General features: G+C 39.6%; 1 protein-coding gene across 24 annotated transcripts in view; it reads right to left on the reverse strand.

Moving 5' to 3' along the window:
• Positions 1 to 21,873, reverse strand: part of SLC8A1 (solute carrier family 8 member A1) — a 388,523-nt gene that overhangs the window by 44,530 nt on the left and 322,120 nt on the right. For 6 of the 24 annotated variants that reach the window (XM_012450626.3, XM_012450625.3, XM_012450621.3 and 3 more), the window contains exons 4-9: positions 20,006 to 20,026; positions 19,569 to 19,586; positions 19,445 to 19,459; positions 15,099 to 15,167; positions 9,208 to 9,338; positions 5,099 to 5,198 (exon numbers count right to left, since the gene is read on the reverse strand). In XM_012450626.3, coding sequence (XP_012306049.1) covers positions 5,099 to 5,198; positions 9,208 to 9,338; positions 15,099 to 15,167; positions 19,445 to 19,459; positions 19,569 to 19,586; positions 20,006 to 20,026 — 354 coding nt within the window. The remainder of the gene's footprint in view (positions 1 to 5,098; positions 5,199 to 9,207; positions 9,339 to 15,098; positions 15,168 to 19,444; positions 19,460 to 19,568; positions 19,587 to 20,005; positions 20,027 to 21,873) is intronic. The other 18 variants (XM_012450633.3, XM_012450632.3, XM_021670780.2 and 15 more) reach the window with 5 other exon arrangements.

Here is a 21,873-nt window from a genome sequence, read left to right on the forward strand (position 1 = left end):
GAAAATAGAAGTGAAGTGTATGCTGCTATTGTGCCGAATATTTAATTTAGGCCAGCCAGGGGATGGGTGAGGTATGCTTTTCCATTGTCAAATCAGATGGGCCATGAAGTACAATACCTGTCAGAGCTACTGTAGGACTCTAATGGCCATTGACAGAGCTCCCACATTTCCATATTGGATGGCATCTTAGAGCTAGCCTAGTCCAACTGTCTCCTTTTCTTGATGAAAACAAAAATCAGAAATGTTAAATTCTTTGCCAAGGTTATACAGTTGGGAAGAGACAGAACCAAGACTGCTGCAGGTTTTTTGGGGTCACTTGGAGTGTTCTTTCATTATAAAGATGCCAATAGATACTAGGTCTGATATGCAAATGAATATATCAAAAGTAAAGCAATTTCAGGAAACTCTTTAATGCTAGATATTCAATATTAAGTAAAAGAGAGAGGAGTGTGTTGACTTCAAAGAATGTCACAAATTTCTAAGCAGGAGAAGCCTATGGGTACACCTAGGAAAACAAATTCTTCCCTTTGTTCTTTAGGGAATTGACTGGCATTCTCCTCAAGGAACTCATGCACCAGACTGTAAGGAGACTTAACAAATATTAAGGAAAAAAAAACCTTTCTATTTCGAGCTGCAGCTCCAATATCCAAACAAGTACCTACTATATAATGTGCATGTGAATGTCAATGTGTGCATGTTTTGGGCATATGTGTCTTTGTATGTCTGTGCATGTGTGTGCCTACGTTTGTATATGTGCATACCTGATTTGTATGTATTCATATGTGTGTCTCTGTGTGTTTGCACAATGCATACATGTCTCTGTGTACCTATGTATAAATGTGTTCTACATGTGTGTTTGTGTGTGCATTCAAGCCTCATGCACAGAGAGCAAGCGCGCCCTTCATACTGGAGAGAATTTTGTGCTGATTTGTTCCCTGGGATTGCCCTTAACAGTTTTGCTTCTTGAGCAAGTAGTTACATTGTTTTTCTGAATCTCAGTGTTCTTATCTATAAAATAGTATGCATAATACCATGAAAGAAGTGAACCAGTGCGTTTTCAGTCCCACAGCCATTTTAGTAATTAAATTGAATTAACTGCATCTGCACAAAATTTCGTCATATTTTATAGGATCTTTAATAGATTTGCCTCCCAAACAACCAACTTTGGTATTTACGTGTACAGATTGCCTTTGTGAAAACGCACACTATTTTAATTAATCCTTATGGCAGCTCCGTGAATGAAGTGCAGTTATCTCTACTTTACATATGAGCAAACAGATTCTGAGGTGTAAGCAAACTGAGATCTTGAAGTGTAATAATCTTCCTAGAGTCATCCAGGGAGTTTCTGGAGGGCAGGGACACAAAACCACATCTGTCTCCAAAGCCAGCCTTGCAATTATTCTCAACTTCGCCTCACCTCTGCCGAAAGCTATTGTGAAGAACAATGTGGTGACTGTGGAACTGGCATTGGCACCTGGTTCCCTTTATCCAGCTAATGTTTGCCCTCTTCTCTGACACGCTTGTTTCCCTGGATATCTCAGCTGGCACATAATTTCTAAAAGTCAACCGACCATTCTGCCCTGGTAGAAGGAGAGACATTTGAGAAAAATTCAAACTGGTCAGTGAATGCTGGCTTCATTGAAAAGAGCATATGCTGGCACATCTTAACAGCACCTCGTGTTACTGGACTTGCCTTGCAAGCTTTTGACAGTCACTGAACTGCAGCACCTGCTGTGCCTAGTGTTCAACCCAGGAAGAAACAGAAGGAAAACTGCCAGTATGTTTCCGCCTAATCCCTTCCAAATCTCTCCAGTCTCGTAAATCCTTTAACTCTTCAAATATGGAATTAAAAGAACCTGGTTTGCAGAATCATTATGGTCGTAGGAAGCCCAAGTACTGAGCTATGAAATTCAGAAAAAAACAGAGGGACAAGAATATTACCACAGGGTTGGCTTTGAAACTCATCTGAATACAGTTACTGAGAAAGAAAAGCAAACCCCTATTTACAAAATTATTATTTTTGTTTAGCAAGACATATTGAGTCAATTTTGCACAGAAAATTGCATAGCAAAGAGACCTCTCAGTAGAGCCCTTTAAAAGCAATTTAATATTTGTAATAAGGTAAATCTTTCTGACTCTCAACTATTTAGCTATGAAATTTTAAAATCCAATGAAAGGCTGACTTCAATAAATGCTGCTTTACAAATGTTATTGCCCGTGTAACAACCTGAGAATATGATATTCTTTAGACACTTAAATTTAATCATAATGACAAATACTGAACTTTTAAAACTGTCCTTCATGTAATTGAGCATAATTTGGTGCTTTTAAAACATGGGTTTGCTTTTCTGATACACTGTATCTCAGAATTGTAAATAAGGTCAATTTACCCAGCAGCTTGCGAATTTCTAAGCAATTGTGCCTTATTTCCAAGCAGTCATTTAGAAATATAAAGCACAATATTTTGCATGACATATAAGAACATTTGAGAGGTTTAGCATCTCAATTATTAATAGTTCTTCAAAATGTCTGGGCAGGAGTTAGTCCCATCATGAAATGATGACACCATGGCCACAAGTGACATGACACGGCCAGTCTCTCTATCTGTGAGACAGAGTAGGGAGCCATTTTCCTCATTTTGGCCGGCCTTCCTTCCTTCCCTCCTTCCTTCCTTCCCTCCCTCCCTCCCTCCTTCCTTCCTTCCTACCCCTTCCTTCCCCTCTTTTCTTTTCTTTTTTCTTTTTCTTTTTCTTTTTCTTAGAGTTTAGTTGTTGTTAACTAGGCTAGAGTGCAATGGCACGATCTTGGCTCCCACAAGCTCTGCCTTCCAGGTTCAAGCGATTCTCCTGCCTCCCCATGTAGCTGAGATTACGGGTATGCACCACCACACCAGGCTAATTTTTTTTTATTTTTAGTAGGGATGGAGTTTATCTATGTTGGTCAGGCTGGTCTTGAACTCCCAGCCTCAGGTGATCCGCCCGCCTTGGCCTCCCAAATTGCTGGATTACAGGCATGAGCCGCCACACCCGGCCAGAATTTCCTTCTTTCAAAAGGACTGTAGATAGCAAACTAGATTAGTCTCCAGTAGATCTGGGATCTGAGCTATGTTCTAAAGCCATGTTCCCTCTCAGACTCAGATTCTTCCTCAGTAAGATCAGGACAATTATAATACTAAGAGGATGTCATGCAACACAACATATGAAAGTGTTTGCAAGTCAAAATCCACCTCTTTTAAGTAAGTCAGTATTAATGTCTTTATAGTTGTTTCTCTGTATATCTATTCTTACCAGAATCAAATACATGGCACTGGTCTTGTTGGCAGCATACTCCCACTCACTGTTTAAAGCTGCCCTTTCTATTGCCACAGACTGGTCATAAAATATTTCCCTGAGAGTCACATACTATGTGAATGAACCAACATAAACCATTCCACTGCTAGAAAAGCAAATTTGGCCTTCATATGTGTATTGAGGGGGTCTTCTCGGCTTTCTCTCTGAAATTGCAGACCCTATACGTATTTCCCATTCCCCTCCACAGCTTTGCTTTTCTCCATGACAAGCTTACCATCATAAATATACTGTATTTTAATTTATCTGTCTGATTTACCGTGTCCTCCATTAGACTGTAAGCTCCACTTGGACAGGGGTATATGTTTCATTCGCTGTCATTTGCTTTGCACCAAGAACAATAATCGACATAGAAAAATGAAGGAATGATGACCAGCTTATGGTTGTTATACAAATGCTCATATACCTGCAGCTAAGAAAACCTAGAAATGGCTCACTATCAAGCTTATAATGCTGTTAATGTTTCCATTCTGTTACGTCAAAACCCATAAAAGCGTTTTCATTTTTAATATTTTCTACTATTGGCTTCGTCAGCAGTTTCCTATACTAGCAACTTTTGTCTTTTCTCTCTGTGAAGAAGGAATATAGCTTGTGCCTCACATATTAATCTTAAAACATAAGAAATAAAAGGAAATTTCCCCCTCCTTTTAGAGCTTACATGCAAATTCCAAATCTACTCTTCTGAGCAGTTACCCACCATTTAATGTTCCTAAATTCCCAGTGTATACTCAATTGCAAGAAACCAAAGCAAGATTATCAACAGCACTAATAACAAACAGACACAAAATTTTTACTACCCTCTGTTCCCACAGCACTTGGGAGATGTGTCGAATTACCCTGTGGTAGACTGGTAAGAGGGAGTTGGGTTAGAAATCGTGGCCCAACTGCTAGCGACACGGTTTCCAAATTTTACAGCTTGGGAGTCACTAGGTATTTAGAAAACTCTACCTTTGTTCATTAGTTGCAAATGTAGAAGATGAGCCTGCAGGGATCTTTAAAGAAAAAGTATATTTGGAGCAGAAGAACAGAAAAACAGAATCCAAGGACAGAGTTGTTTTCGTGAATCTTTAAGCGGGACTTTCCTCTATGGTTATATAGCCACACAAAGAATGGACAGAGTTTGACAATAACAGGAAGAGGACGCTTCTCCCTGTATTTAACTCCTTCAGGTTTCTGACTCCTTGACTTTGAAAAACACTTCCTTTTGTAGGATCTTCTTAAATAAAACTCTGCACTTTGCTTGTGCAAGAAGAAACAGAATGTATTTCTATTTCTATTTCTAGAGCCAATGCAAACACTTATTTGTTAGACGTTGTTGAAGAGAGTGTAAAATGATGCAGACGGTAGTGGTCAAGTGTCTCAATGTCTTCCCTTTCTACCTAGGATTTTGCTGCTTTCTTCTTGACCTTCACCTGGCCGCCTTTGCAATGCTTACAGGGAATTTTCCAGACAAAGCCTAGTGATGGGCTATTCGTGAATTAGAGACACAAAACACTTTAAATTGATCTTGTCTATTTCCAGAAAGATGCAATATAGCCAGAGAAAACTGTCATGTTTGAAGCCATTTTCTTCCTCTAGATAGTCTACTCGAGTCTCTAAAATGCACATGTATGTAACAAACACGCTTATTTTTTCTTTTAATTTTGCCATGGCAGCCCTTTGGTGCTTTGCCATAGACCAGGAGTCACAGTAGGAAAACTCAGCTCAGATTGGGCCGTTTTACTTTATAATACGCAGAGAAAGGCACTCACCAGCACTGACAGTGATGGCTTCAATGAACTGTTCTCTCCAGCTGTTTGTCCCAACCACAAGGGCCAGGTTTGTCTTCTTAATGAGTTTGTCCACGGTACTCTAGAAAGGTTGAAATGAGTAATATAATAAGTGCTGAGTGTGTTAAAGCCTCGGGAAATCTAAGAACTTGTTGATTTTGAAACTCCAGAGTTATATAAAGGGTAGCAGATGTTAGGCTCAGAAACAGTATTGACATCAAACACTGTTATGATTATGCAAACAAGCATGCTCCTTAGTTGGAAACATTCTGAAATGGAAACTTCTTTGTAGCGAATACAAGTCTCCTTCACTGACTAATGGCCAATGAAGAATGGCCTCAGTGTTTAGAATAGCAGACGCTGCAAAAGCCCCTCCATTCCCAGAATGCTTTACTAACTTGCTTCTCTACTGGTTTCATCTGTAGTGTTCCGTCTGCAAGTGGATTAATATATGCCCTGCTCAGCACTACATATCTGCGAGTAGTTGGAAGTGACAGATTATAAAACCAAAAACTATTGTTACTGTTTTTTGTTTATCAATGAAATGAAGCCAGATAATGGCATCTCCAGGTTGCCTGCTGCACAGTCATCAGTAAACGGATTTTTCTCTGGGTACTAGTTTGTCAGCCTCTTGTCTGTTAGAGAATTCCTTGCTCGCCCTATTCCTATTGCATACAAGAACAGACAATAAGACAAGACAAGAAGAGGTCAGTTCTTATGGTTTAGGGCACGTTGCAGTTTACCTTGTTCCAGTCTCCCCTGCTTTACTGGCACTGTACTGCATACCCCTTATTTTTCTTTGGAACTTTTTAAGCACTTTGTTTTGTACAATTAGCACTCTTTCGCTTTCTAAATTCAGTTAATGTAACAACAGGAGCAGCCCAACGACCACAAGAAAACTAAGCAGAAGCACTGAAAGCGCTACCACAAGTCCTGGCAACTACAGGGAGAAGGGTCATTTCCAGGACACTAAGGCTGCTCTTCCCAGAGAAACTACCACATTGACTATTCTACCAGAAGTCCACACTTACTGTCAGAGCAGCCTCGAATTTCCACTAATTGCAAAGAGGTAGAAAACACATATTATTTTCCATAGGTCAAATTCTGTGTATGTTTATGTATGTTTAATGCAATGAACTTGAATTGATGATAGTTTGTGAGAGAGCACATTTTCAGCTAACTAACTGAGAGGAGGCAAAATGCTATGTAAAGGGCTTGTATGAAAGGCCAACGCCAAATCCTAATATCAAGCATGTTTGCTCAAGAAGTCATTGGAACTGACTTGAAACATTGAGCAGATAATAAGCATGAAAGGGCCCATCTCCAACTGGCTCACTCTTTATTTGTGACATTATTCTTGGCTGAATTGTTTGTCCTTAGGGTGATGACGTTTCAGCTTCTAGCTTTGTGTTTAGAACTGCTGGTGCCCGTGGTAACAGCTGTAACAGTCACTGCTCTTGGCCACCATCATTTAAGGCACATGACCAGCATCTTTCTTTCCTCCCTCAACTCAGCCACATCTCATCAAGTACCCTGACCATCCTCAGTGATACAAATTCAAAATGCCTTGTAGAATGTAATAAGAAATGACCTCAATTTTTCCTAGTGTAATGGAAACTTGGGACGGTTCTCTCTAAAGAGGCACTCTTTGTGCTGAATCCATGATGGAGTATCCCATCACCTGGGAAATAAACAAATGAACAGATAAATTTCTCTAACATTGAGCACAGACTTTACTCAAGAAATCGCTGCTAAAGAACAAACTTTTAAGATAAACTAAACTTCTATGTGTAAAACCCAGGGTAGATTTTAAACTGTAGTTCATGTTAACCCCATATCCAGGGTTCTTCCTAGCACTTAATTTGCACCTGTGTCCTTCCTTGACCTTTGGGAGAAACAGGAGTGAATAAAGATGAAGTTGAACTTCAGACACTTGAGCCTGGACACTGTTGTTTGTATCTACCTGGGGGATTCCTAAATGCCAGTGATCAGTTTTTCACTGCACTAGATTTTCAAGGGCTTGAGAAAACCTCACCCTCCCCAATGGGTGTTAGTAAGGCCAGGTCCTCGGTCACACCACAGTAAACAAGAACTCCGTGAGTAAAGCAGAGCAGGCCATTGTAAGGTATCAACCAGATTTAGGTCTCTAGCACAGTTCTGGGAGCTCTGAGTAAGTTCTTTAAAATAGCTATGTTCTAGTAAAAGAAATTTCTTAAATAACATAAAATCAAAACTGATACTTGAGAGCAGTTCTAAAACATGCCTCTAATGTGCCCTGTAGGTATTAAATGGTAACTATCCTGATGAACTTTGAGGAGATGACAGGAAATAGTCTATGGAAGCTATCCCACAAGGATAAGTACCCTAAACAACTAGATTCCTGTAAAGAGACTTGGGGGACTTTCAAATGCTCAGAACATTATTGTAGTTACCAGAAAGGGCTTTGGACCCAAGAAAGTTTTGCTGCCTGAAAGACTGTGCCCTGCCTTACTTAACTTAATGCTTCTTGCAGGAAGTTACTACGATTGCTTTTCCTATCATGAGTGCATGGGAAGGGAAGGTTGGGGATTATCCCATAAGGGAGAGAACACGCAATTTCCCAGGAGAACTCTAGGAAAGGGCAGGGGCAAGCTTGCTTTAGAAATACCGATCTATAGAATCTCTGCTGCAGCAAATGGCACCAGGCAATCTGATTCCTAATGAAAACAGGGTGAATGAGGAAGAGTGAGGTTGGACATACGGAGAAGAGATCAGTAAACTGATCACCAGAAATGGACAGTTGAGATTCTTGGACTTGTGGAATTACAGGGAACTGTGCCTGTTCCAGGCATGGCTGTGCAACAAGCCAAGTTCTGTGTCATACAACGGGGGTGTGTGTGGGGGTGTCTAATGATCAGGTCTGCCTAGGAAGCATTGGTTTCAGTATTTACCCCTGCCCTCTCCTTCTATGGAAATGAGTAAAGAGTTAATAGACAGATTCTCAGTGGCCTGAAGGGAAAAGTTTAATTGCATTTTTATCTTAAAAATATTCCATTTTAATTTCAAAGACATTTTGTTTTTCACCTGTCTCCTATCAGGCACCTCCATTTGTGAACTAAATTAAAAAATAATTAATGGATTCAGCTAAAAGAAAAGAGGCCACTATTATGAGAAGTCCAGCTAAAATCGGAAACTTCTAAATTGGTGGTCTGATTCTCTCTTTTGGAATCTTCATTCTAGTGTTTCAAACAGGAACAGTTTGCTTTTGAAAAGCAGGTAAAATACTGCTGTGCTCTGGGTTTGTAATTCTGGAAAGCAAGAGAGGGGATGTACCTTTCATATCTCACTGCAGAACTTAGGTGTGGCTCCCCTTATGGTCTTCCCAGATGCTAGGACCATGTAAGGGAGAAGAGCTGTGAGGGGACACAGGGTCAGAGGGAGCAGCTAAAGATCCGCAGGAAATTTCACTTCAAAGTCTTAAACTCCACCCCAAGGCTTGCACGTTCAACTTCTGCAAAAATGACTTTTATCATCTAGAGAACTGGGAATCCAATTTTATCAGCTCAACTCTAAACTCTGGTTGCAGGCATTGTACCTTCAGTATATTGACTGTACTAAAATGTCCTTGGATCTGAAGAAGATGATTAAATATAAATGAGAGCTTGTCAATGGGATGTTCCACAGGGAGACATTCCTATCCCCCTCCAAAACAAAAGCCCCCTAAATTTTAGCAGTGTGAATGCCTTCCTTTGACAGATGTATTAACATTTTCAAGTAGAACTTGGTTTCTTCCACACATAACGATCTCTTAGGATCCATCTTGGCATATTGCTTGCTATCCATTCGGTTAAGCCTTCCCTTGGGGGCACATCTGACCTTGTGCAGTGATGGATACCTCCTGCTGGGCCCTGGTTCTGATGCTGTTTGGTTGACAGGACTCCTTGGTTCCTGAGTATTCCAATTTGGCTCCAAAGGCTCTCAATTAATGAGTCAGTTCCTGAAATTACATCTACCCCTCTTTCCAGATGGATCTTACAGCTTCAGCCAACACTCTGAACAGTTTTGGTCCCCAGGTGGGCCTGGATCCTGGTGGGCAGTGTTGATGAGCATACCTTGAATTCGTAGGATTCTTCAATGATCACTTCCAACTTGGTGTGCTCTCCCAGGATGGGACGCCCCATTTCTGCAATGCGCCTCTCCTCTTCCTCTTTGCTGGTCAGTGGCTGCTTGTCATCATATTCATCTGTGAAAGGGAAGTATCAGAGAGTGAGCACTGTGTTCTGTTTCAATTGGAAATCCCTGGATGCCTCCATAGGAAAGCCAAGGAGGGAGGAAGTCCTAATGACCTACTACAGCACCCTGGGTGAGATCATGATGTTGGAGGGAAGAGCCGGACAGATGCTTGGCATGTAAGGCAGCATATCACTGTGACAGCAAATGATTATAATGTCTCACAGTCTAAGCTCATCCAAAAGTACAATTGAGGAAAAGTATATGGGGCATGTCACGGAGAAAGACTCTGCCTTTACATTGTCTATGTTAAGGGACTCACCCAGCTGTTCCCTGTGACACTGGCTCAGCTGGCTGTTTGTATACATTTTGCAGCACGTGTCCAAAGGGAAACACAATTGAAAGTGCTACAGTGACCCTGAGAGATGGCAGAGTCTGGCCTCTTCCTCTCCACTTTCTAGGGGCAATAGAAAATGCCTGAGGCCCAAAGATATGGGGAACAGGAAATTCTGACTTTAGCCTCTCTCTTGCCAAGAGACCCTGTTGCAAGTTAACAGCAAAATATCCATTCCATGTTTCTATGAGATTCCTGAGTTCCAGTGCTTTTTCTATTTGGTGCAAAGCCAAAATGTGTTAGGAAAACCTTGACCATGTTAATCTTAAAGTAAACAGGGAGGGTGAGGGTGAGGCCTTTCGGGAGTTAAAATACTCACTCGCTGTGTGAGCATGATTATTTCCAGAACCACCATGTAGCTTACAGTCCAGGAGAGGATAATGGGTGCTGAGAAAATGTTAATGGATCCAAGAGCCCATTAATGAGGGGAAATTCACAGTTGGGTGTCTCTGTGTGAAGGTCATTAGGATAAATCCCAGACTGAAAAGGCCATGCACATAAGGAGGACAAACACTGGTCCTGTAATTACCCTTATCCTTTAGGCCCAGAGTGCTGAAACAAGACAAGCTACTTCTCAGAGTCAAGGAGAATGAACACTGTCTCCAATGAAACAATATCAGTGACATGGAAAGACCTCAGCCCTGATGGCCTCACTTCTAGGACTTCTGGTCAAAGTGCCTCCAATAAGGGGCTGTTGACTGAAGAGGCATCCAATAAAAAGAATGTTTGGTCCTGGCTTCCTGCCTGGTGCACTTAGACATTAGCTTCTGAAGAAGTCCATACCTCCCATTAACTCCAAAGACCCATGGCCTTCCCTCTGCTGAGGGACCCTGCTATGGTGGCTCCATCGTTGCTTTAGCAACTGTTGGAGGGAATGGTTCCTAGGCCAGCTGCTCACTGCGAAGGCAGGGAGCAAATGGGCTAGAGGCACTGCCAGCATTTAATATTTCAAGTGTCAAAACCAACAAAAGGCAAAAGCAGAATGTAGCATATTGATTAATTCTTTAGTATACATTTTATAGTGTCTTCCTAAAAGCCTATTTTAAAATCTGCTTTCCTAGACTCAGAGATTGCAGGGCACCAAAGAAATTAGATGAAAACTAAAAATTAATGATTTTGGACTGGCCAGAAGCTGCTGGATGTTAGCAGAGGCAAAGGAGAAGGGCAAGGAGATTAATTTTAATTGTAAAAGTGGTAATATTTTTTATAGTAGAACTGGGAAGCCATGACCCAACGGAAGGCAAAGGGTTCTGGTTGGAATCTCCAAGATTTGTCCTCGCAAAATTATGTGTCTAGTCAAGAGAGTTGGCTGAGATACATGAAGTGCAATTTATCCATTACTGATATTAATCATTTTGATTACCACTGCTTTCTGATCCTTGTATCCAGGATAATGTTACTGGTAGTTTTCATAGCAGTAGTTTATGTTAGCATTTTTGTTTGAAACTTTGGTTGAACGTAGATGAGTCGAAGACTTACGTAAAACAAGAACGGTTTTCTCAGAAGCAATATGACAACTTGGACATCTGTTTAAACTGTGAAGCCATTGGGAGAGAATATTTATTATAGCCTTCTTTTTGTGGTTTACTTATAAATGATAAGTTGCTTTTAATGGGACTTAAGGCAATCCACATAGAAAAAAATAGAGAAATTACAAAAGAAAGGTGATGTGGTAGCATTGGTAAGTGCAGCACTTCACATAATTGGATTGGTTTTGATCATGGTATTAAAACACTGCACATGGATTAAGTAAATGAAGTCAAATCATACAGTGAGCGAAAAGCTTCTTTTCCAAAAATCCTTCAGTCTTTCTGATCAGGAAGAAATGCTTAATTTGGTGCTGTTAGGTCTGAAACTAGTTCCTAATATCTAGATTTGTACCTTTTAAGATAGACAGTCAAAATAGTTCTCAGGTATAGAGCATTTGCCATTATCCAGCTAGAACTGAATAACTTTTTTTCCATTGTGAAAATTTTTAAATTTTACTTTCTATTTATGGCAAATGATACAAGTTTTTCTTAAAGTTGTCTTTAAAAAAACTCAGTAAAGTTTAAACATGAGGCAATTTAAAAAATTACATCAAGTACACAGCATACTTGGTATGCAACCAAAGCAAAAATTGTAAAGGAGGTATGGGAATGACAAAAATTAAGGGAATGTTGTCTTCATATTAACCTGAAAAATAGTAAGGCACCTTGTTTCTGTCATTTGCTACACTCTCGCTTCAAATGGACTTGGATTTCTTAATTCCACGCTTTTATCCTGATGTATATTCACCTGGAAAAGCTTCACAATTTCCATTTGGTTAAATCTTATCTTTCAAAACCCCACCTTTTCTGGCATGAAATAACTCCCTATTGCTGACTGAGGGGATTTAAGAACTACCACTCCAACCTTATATTAATTCCTTAATATTTGTTGTGTGTATAAAGCATGGACATTTTCATATACTGTTCTTAACTTTCTAGTTACCTTTACCTACAAATATCCAGCATATAAACTCGCTGAAATAGAACAGTATGTCTCATTGCGCACTGAATCATCCTAGCATCCTCTGGCACCTATTACAATATACGGAATATAGTAGGTGCTCAGTAAGTATTTGCTGTGTGACTCTCCAACTCACTGTTAATAAAGCCTTTTAGTTGCTCAGCCCATAAAAAGGGATCATTTTTTCATTGAGCACATCACTGTACTCCATACCATGTCGGCACAGCTGTAGTCCTCCCCTCCCCGCTCTACCTTTCAGAAACTTTATGATGTAATGGGGAGAGGAATATGTGATGGACAGCTTCTAGGTATGGTAAGGTCTAGGGGACCAGGGTTGGGGGAAGCAACTCACTTGGCCTGAGAGAGTCAGGGAAGGAAGCCTCAGGAGAGAGGAGCTATTTGAAGTTGGCCTTGAAGCACATACAGAAGATTGCCCGGTGAAGGTGATGGTAAGGATGGCTAGGAGGTGGTGGAGTGAGAAGGTTCATTCCAGGCAGAGACAAGTCAAAGTACAATGGTACAGGGTCATGGAAAGGTCAGGGCCGTTTTTACTTAAGTATCATAAACTTTTATTTATATGTAACTGAGAAATGGCAGCTGTATAGATTCCATTACTGCTCTACAGTTATACTGACAAATTCACATTTATGGTCTAGATTTTTGACTGGCAAAAACGAGAGCTGGGTCTGTTTTTTAACAAAACTGTTCTCTCTTCTCTCTTTAGATACTTTCTGTTGAATAGGGAAATGGTTTGATAGCACTTTTAAAATTTTCATCATCTACTCTGTTTGTTTCCTTTTCTCTTTGAGCACTGGATCAAAAGCAGATCATTCCACTATGGCTGAGGTCGGTTTCATTTCTTTACTTCTGCAGAACGAGATAACATGCTGTGGTTTTAGTCTTGTTTCTCAGATGGAAAATATATTCTCTTTCCCCTCCTGAGTGTACATGCACACTTTAAAATTCACCATATTTTATTGAGAAGTTGGGAATAAATTACACAACATCATAGTCTTAACCAATCCAAACAACTTAAAGATCAAATGCATAATTAACAGCCACTATTAAAATCAATATTGACAGGACATAAAACAATCCTGGGATAGATTCACCAGTGGGAGTTCTCCCTTCTCCTGAGTAATTGATTTTGAAAACAACAGCAAATAATAAAAGCTAATAGGTACCTGGCATCTGGGAGAAGCAGCATTTTGAGAAAGTTTTTTTTTTTTTTTTTTTTGAGATGGAGTCTTGTTCTGTCTCAGTGGTGCAATCTGGGCTCACTGCAACCTCCGTCTCCTGGGTCCAAGCGATTCTCCTGCCTCAGTCTCCAAGGTAACTGGGATCACAGGTACCTGCCACCATGCCTGACTAATTTTTATATTTTTAGTAGAGATGGGGTTTCACCATGTTGGCCAGGATGGTCTCGATCTCCTGACCTCATAACCCATCTGCCTTGGCCTCCCAAAGAGCTAGGATTACAGGTGTGAGCCACTGCACCCGGCCAGAAAGCTGTTTCTAATGCTCTCTGGTTCAAGCCGCATTTTGAAGCAGTGTCAGTGTAAGAGATGAAGCGCCGGGAGTGGGAAAACAACACAATCCATAAGGTCTATCTTATTATCAACATCTCTACCTCAGGGGACACTGTTGATAATCTTTAATGCAGTCACATTTTAAAACTGTACAATGTAGAATTTGGAGAAACGTAAAAGGCCAGTGGTGGGACAATTTGCTCCAGTTCGTTTTGATCCTCCACTCAGAGCTATGCTGACAAGTCAGAAAGCAGAGGTCTCTCTTGGCAATTTTTAGCAGGTGGCTGGCCTCTTTGATTGGAGGCTAAAGAGACTGATAGTTTTATTTTCATTAGGAATATTCTGATCAACTCTGTAGTCAGGTCTGGGTATCATGATTATTCAACAGGCATGTGGGATGTGAGGATAAGAAAAGCCTTACTGTGTCAGGTGGATGTATTTCTACTGCCGTGGCCAGTGTGGGCAATAGTGATGATTAAAGAGTAAACGTCTCTGTCATCATCCAGAGGTTCCGTGTAAGGAGATGATATTTGGGCTCTAAACCTGTAATAGATCTGGGATAGCTGTGTAATCCTCCAGTCACCCTGTATTTCCCCTATGGAGAAACCCCACAGATGTACTATCATCTTTGCATCTCTGGTTACATCATATTGCCTGGGGGCAGCAAGGGCAGGCTCTGGGAAGAAATACAGCTCAGCTTTAAAAAAAACTGCATGGCTGGGCATGGTCACTCCTTCCTGCAATCCTAGCACTTTGGGAGGCAGAGGTGGGTAGATTGCTTCTGCCCAGGAATTCCAGACCAGCCTGGGCCACATGGTGAGACCCCATCTCTACAAAAAATACAAGAAGTAGCTGGGCATGGTGGTGTGTGCCTACAGTCCTAGCTACTCGGGAGTCTGAGGTGCAAGGATCCCTTGAGCCCAGGAGGTTGAGGCTGCAGTGAGCTGTGATTGATTCCACCACTGCACTCCAGCTTGAGTGACAGAGATGAATCCCCATCACAAAGTAAATAAGTAAATAAATAAATAAAATAAAGAAACTTCATTATACTTGGGATAAAAACTGATGGTGAGAAAAAAATTTGTAAGAAATCTGGAATATATTGAAACTCAGGAGAGAGAGGCCATGGGATCATTCTTCTCTGCAGGCTGATGCTATCCCCTCCTCAGTGCTCTTTTTCTGCCCTGATGTGGTTGTTTTGTTGTGATCCACCGTAACACTGGCTGCCAGAGAAGCTGTAGCAGTATTTAGCAATGTTTTAGAGCAAGAGGAGAGGGGCTAAAATGCATGACTCTAATGTCTCCAAGATTAAAGAACTCTTGGAGGCTGTGGTTTTCAAGGATCATGATGAAATGAGTACCTGCAATGGTGATTACAGTAGAGGGAATCGGATGTTCTCTAGCATGAACCTTCCTGAAGACAGGTTGGCCTAGCAAAAGGACAGGCAGAAAAATCAGCAGAATGGATTGCATTGATTTGGTATCAGAGATTTGTGGAATTAGTAAGCTAAACATCACACTCAGATGCACACATCACAAGCAATGTTAGTTTGGGGATTAAGTGGTCACAGGTCACCCCTAGGTAGGTCACAGAAGGGAGCTCTGGTGGAGGTTACTGATGGAGGTCACTGCTCAGAGATGGGGAAGTATTTCATGAGTCAAACCAGACTATGTTAGCAAACCACGAGCCCCATGGTAGGGGGTACAGCCAGATTCTTACAGGTGTCTTAAACGGCGTATCAAGGTCCTTCAAGGTACCGCTTCCAGAAGCATCATGGAGCAGGTGTTGTGGTTGTGAAGCCTGTTCGTGCCAACAGTATAGCCTTGAATAGGCCATTTCTCCAGTTTCTCCCCACGTAAAATGGTGATAATAGTACCTGCTCTATGTTACAGGTTTGTTTGAGGATCAAGTAACACAACATCTGGGGATATGCTTAGTACATTTATTTCCTGAGCAGTGTGAAGGGGAGAATGTTATGTATACTTGCAGGTTTTGCAAAGGTAGGTCATCATCACAGCAACCGTTTGGACAACCTAGGGTTAACCTAGGCCTAGGGTTGTTATTGAACTCCTGGTTCAGCAGACTTCCAGATTCACTTGCTTTTTGCCTCCACCAACAGCTACCCGTAACTGACCTGGGAATCATGAGATTCGGGATTCAGTGCCACCTCTGCCATATGCTTGTCATCTAAACTTGGGCAAGGTCTTTCTCCTCTCTGACTCTCAGGCTTCTCAATTCTAAAGTGAAGCTGAATTTGAAGGGGCTTTGTTCCTCCAGCCTGCATACTGAGGTGATGAAAACATTTTAAACTGTCAGAATTTTCATAGTTTGTCTTCCTTAAAAAGTCTTGTGTCTTATTAAGTGTATTATGTGATGAGCACAATATGGTTGGAGGAGTAATATTAAATAGTTATACTGACTGATATAAATTTTAATTAATTAGAGAACTCTATAATTGCATGTCTTAAAAGTTCTGGGGATCTAACATACATTATTCTCTCCATATTGAGCCAGAATACTTAACTTATTAAACTATTCATGTTTATATGGTCTAGTTTCCCCCTTCTGGGGTATTTCTCATTTTTTATTCAACTGGAATTTATAATTATGGAACTTATTAGATAGATCTGGGTTTTAAGTAGAAAAGGGGTTCAGTGTATAATTTCAAGATGCAGGTAGAAGTAAAGAGGCTAGAGGGGAGGAAGCAGAACAGTGCTGGGGTGGGGGAGGTCATCATTAATTTCTTTAAACCTTTAGTTCCTCCCCTATATATGAGAACAATAATGTCTTACACCATAAGGTTGGTGATAAAGTGATATAATGAAAAAGAAATCTTTACAAACTCTAAAGAGCTATAATATTTGGAGTGTTATCTTGTCATACAACTGGAAGGTCAAAGGGGAATGAGATCATGGGCCCAAACAAGGGTCTTTCACTGAGGCAAGGTCTGGAAAAAATAGGTAAAAATCTGCAGATTCCAAAAGCACCTCCAACACTTAATGTCCTCCATGAATGAGATCTCTGAAATACTGGTATTAGGCTGTGGATCAGATGACTTTTTCAATTTCCATATATCCTGCTTCAAATTTAGATTTTTCACACTCAGCTGCACAAGTCCATGTAAAAGCTGCCGGCAAAGTCCCATGGCTAGATTAATTCTTCTTACTGCCCCTGCATCTCAAAGCCTGGACTTCAAAGCCTCCAACTGACTTCAAAGAAAAATTCTTTAGGGCTTAAAGCTGCTTTTTGCTGTAGACCTAAGTTTTAGAACTGTCCTCAGGGGCATCAGTAGAGAGTGGATCCTAGGCATTCTGGTTTGATTTAGGAGAAGAAGGGTCATGTAAAGTGAGAGAGTTTCTAGGAAAGTAGGAATGGACAGGCCAGTGCAGAAATTCCCAGAGTTCTGGAACAGTCTCTTGTTCTAACTGCATTAATTTTAAGTCTTGGGAAGAGTTGATAGCAATAGAAAAACTGCCATTTCTGATTAAGGTTTCAGCCATAGGAAGAACTTAACTACATGAAATGATAGACACCTCTGGAGGAGGTGATTCTGTCATCTTAGATGCCAGATATGGCCAACACAGGAAATGTTGGACATTACCAGACAGACATTATAGAATTTGATGTGAGGAAGTCCTAAGAAAACTAGGATCCCATTAACTGAGATACTTAACAGAGAGGATGGCTCAAATGACATAGAAGGGCCTTAAAACAAAATCCTGACATATTCAATAACAGAGCAAACAGAAAGATATCTGAACATGTCAGTGCTTTTTAACAGAGCATCCTAGTAGCCACAGATTTTTAGTTAAGGTCTTTATTTATTTATTTATTTATTTATTTATTTTTTTGATACAGAGTCTTGCTCTGTCACCCAGGCTGGAGTGCAGTGGTGTGATTTCAGTTCACTGCACCCTCCGCCTCCCAGGTTCAAGAGATTCTCCTGCCTCAGCCTCCTGAGTAGCTAGGATCGTAGGCATGCACCACCACACTGGCTAATTTTTGTATTTTTAGTAGAGACAGGGTTTCACCATGTTGGTCACGCTAGTCCCAAACTCCTGACCTTGTGATCCACCTGCCTTGGCCTTCCAAAGTGCTGGAATTACAGGCGTGAGCCACTGCACCTGGCTTAGTTAAGGTCTCTTTGTCAGGCTTTATAGGATGGAAAGTGCTGTTGGAAGTATGCTATTTCTATAATGATTGACTTAAAAAATTATTACTTCAGTCATAAAGACTGGCTTGTCAAATTTCTACATTTTCAAATCTCCCAGGGATAACTAGTTTATCCGTGGGTGACAGAGTATTTACAAGGGGACTTCAAGTGGTTAAAATGATGGAATGAGAAAAAAGAGATAAAAGTGTTAAAAAAAAAATAAGTATAAATTCCTGCTGTTGATTTAAGAAATAACCTTTAGTAGTGCAGAACTGGGGAGATCTGACCTGAAAGAGCTTCAGATGAATCAGATTTAAGAAATCCAATACAAAGACTTGTCCTGTTTAACATTTTTATCCCTTTCAACTTCTGTGTCTCCGAAAGTCTATAAATCATTTTGTCAGTAAATGCCATGTCTAGGGAGAAGCAGTGGAGAGCAACAGCCTATGTGAAATTGCCCACATGAAACTGCACATATTTAGAAAATTCTACTTTGGACAGAATCACATTGGAAATGCTTGTTCATGAGTTTACACTAGCAGTGGATTAAGCTGTTCTCAATTACCAACATGGTATTTTCACTACTAGAAATTTGAAGACTATTTCCTTCTAAATATTTTTGTCCAGATCTCTGATTGATATCTGCACAATATATTGGAAGATGTCACATAGTGATATAGGACGTAGGCCATTAAAGACATCTTCAGCCTACAGCTTCAGACAAATCAGCCCTGCTGTTTAAATATTTCTCTCTCTCTCTAAATATGCACAGATGACTCTGAAAGGGTGAGAAGATATTTAGAGACAAAAGAGAAGGCTGTAAGGAAATATCTTTGTTTTGTACACAAGAATATAGCTTTAGAGTTGTGTTAAATAATGCAGTGAACACAGGCTGAGTACCACTCTAAGTGCTTTAAACTTTTTTATTGACATTTTGAGTTTTTATAGAATACTTTGTAATATACTTCAAGTGGCAGAAATAGTACTCGTCACCATGTTATTAATACTAAAACCTAAGTCCCTAGAGAGATGCTCAGATTGGTGTGATGGGATGAGGGGAAGGCTGTGCTCAACATAGTATTATGTGCTATAAATTATGTATTTGTATAATTTATGAATTTTTTTGTGTTAAAATTGTGTATTTTTATGTATTTTCTCAACATGTCATTTATGTATTATTAGGATCCTGAGCTTGAACCATGACTCTATCTTAGAATGTCAGCTCCTGTGTTTCTCTGAGGCTAGCAGTTGTGTCTTATTTATTCTAGTGCTCTTTGGAGCCTCTATCAGGGAACTGTACATTATTGGCACTATGTGAACATTTGTAAATTGACCCGTGTCAAAATATGAACAATTACAATTTCTCCATATGAGCCACTTATAAACGCAACACACACACATTATTAATTTGTAAAACGTAAAATGTGTAAAACCAGCAAGAGCACACCATGTGCCACAGTTAAATATTAATGTAGGTTACATAAGATGTGGGTTTGGATTGATTGTTAAGGGTATTTGGGGGAAAATAAGGAACATTTAAAAAATAGTCTTACCATACAGGTATTTTCCTTCATTAAAAGCAAATAAAAGTGAGAAAGTTTTTTTAATGTAAGAACATCTGGTAAGAACAGACAGTAAAAATAAAATTAGATAGCATTAGACTTGTAAAATTCATACCTGTTATTGTGAAGCCACCTAAAAAAGAAAAAAAAAACAAAAAAGTGTTATAATTTCACTTACACTCTATATAACAAATACCAGTGACATCAGACTGCCTGACAACCCACCCAAGGTACTTGCCAAATTATATTTACAATTAAGAATAGGAAAACATTCATGACTGAATCACTAATCATTCTTTTAAGATTATGGAATTTAATGCCCAATTTAATTCTTTTGCATACCTAAGAAATCACTGATTTTTAAAAAGGTTGTACTAAATTAAAAATGCAATATAGACTATTTGACCTTGACAAAATGAGGTCAATGGCCCTGAACAACAATCTTGCTAGCAAATCAAGAGAAATAAAAGTCAGAGAGCTACTATATCACCTGACAGAAATGGAAAATCATCTAGAAAAATGGAAAGGAAATGCAAGAAATGAAATGCTTACCAAGCTCATTCAATAACAGGGCTGTGAAGGAAATAGACAAAGACAAACACAGAATAAGAGACCAGATGAATAATGAAAGTAAGAGGAATATCAGCAGAAAGAAATCCAGGCAGATCTGATTTAGAGTGGTAGGGAGCCACTGCTAAAAATGTGTACACCCCAAAGAAATACAACATTGGGAATAAACAATCCCAACTGAAATTTCTGAAAATGTTCGTGATTGAACACATACATATATATACACACACACATATATATGTATGTGTGTGTATATATGTGTGTGTGTGTGTATATATATATATTTCACCTTATATGTAATTTCTTTACATTGAGTAAGACATTTCTACTCTCTATGTTTATTTCTAGTATATAAATCTAGTTTACCAAATGCTGTAGAAACACTGTATGAAATTCATTCATAACTTGATATGAGTGAGCTGCCTCATTAAATATTGCCTGAGATTGGGTCAATCCAATGTAATGGAAGTCTTAAATCACCCAGGATCTCAGGCATTACTCCTTTTATTCAGTAAGTACCGGTGAAACATCCTGGGAAATTCCATTTTGCATTCCCTGCCTGGAAGGGGAGTTTAGACCAAGGTAAAGCATTGTCTTGGAATGTGCTATTTGGATGATATTTTGTCCACCAAGAATTGCTTATGTTTTAAAATCCTTAAAGCCTAATAGTCCCAAGAATTAACACCTATTTGTGTCCTTATCTGTGACTTCTGTACATTATTAGATAACCAGAATTCTTCTAGTGGACATATAATCCCACGAAACTGACAGGGCATTGGGTCGGGGGCAGGGGGGGGGATATAATTTATATAGTTTGTCTTTCAGGTTATGTGTTTTAAACCCAGAATGCACTGTAGCACTTTATTTTAGTAAAAGGAACCTCACTAAATATATCAAAGTATTTCCTGAGTTGAAGATGGGAATGTTGTAATTACTTTTTTGGACCCAGTTTTCTCTCTCATGATAGTGGCATTAGAGGATACTTCTAAAGAGAGTCAGTAATTTGTTTATAGTGACAAGAATCCACCTGGAGAGTGCGAAACTAGATAGTGCTATTAAGGAATTTTAATTTGCTGTTATGTGACGGCGTATTTTACAAAAATGACAATTGAAAGAGCAGAATCCAAGATGCTCCTCCTTGAGATAAAAGATAGTTCTTTGGAGAAATACATTTAGAAAAGTGCTTTTTCCTGTATATTAATGAGGCATTTTGGATACCATCTTTGTAAGGAATCTGCACAATTTTCTGGTCTCCGTTTCCTCTGTCTATGGAGCATACTAAATAGGCTGCATTAAAAGGATCTTGAGTGCTCCTTTTCCCATCACTCCAAAGGCTCCCGTTGCCATCTTGAACTTGATTAACACAGGGGCGTATGTGTTTTTCTCCCTGATGAACTCTGAGGCTAATGAATTCTCAAAAACATGGGATAAATTTTCCTATCTGTCTACATAGCAGTAAGTCCTGTATGTTTTATTTTTCCCTCTACATGTAAAAGTATACATTTCTTACAAAGTGGCCCATCTCATCATATCATAATGCTCTCACCAATTGTTTGTATGCAATTAATAAGAGCTATTAATACGTGGTCTGCTCATTTATATAACAAATAAATCAACAGAATGTCTTTTAAAATGGCCACGATTAGAGGATAATTATATGAAGCCCTATTAACAATGCAGAATGAAAAATCCTCTGTAAAGCTGATAGAAGATTGCTATCTTCCTTATGAAATATAGGCCATATATTAATAAAATAGATATCTAAGGAAGAAAAATTAGTTTCTTTGTTCAAATAGTTTCTAAAAATGTAAGTACAATCAGCAAAGTCTAGTTATAAAGGACACTTTTTT

Source organism: Aotus nancymaae, unplaced genomic scaffold (assembly GCF_030222135.1).
Source record: "Aotus nancymaae isolate 86718 unplaced genomic scaffold, 86718_ANA_hifiasm-v0.15.2.pri h1tg000057l, whole genome shotgun sequence".
Classification (NCBI taxonomy): domain Eukaryota; kingdom Metazoa; phylum Chordata; class Mammalia; order Primates; family Aotidae; genus Aotus; species Aotus nancymaae.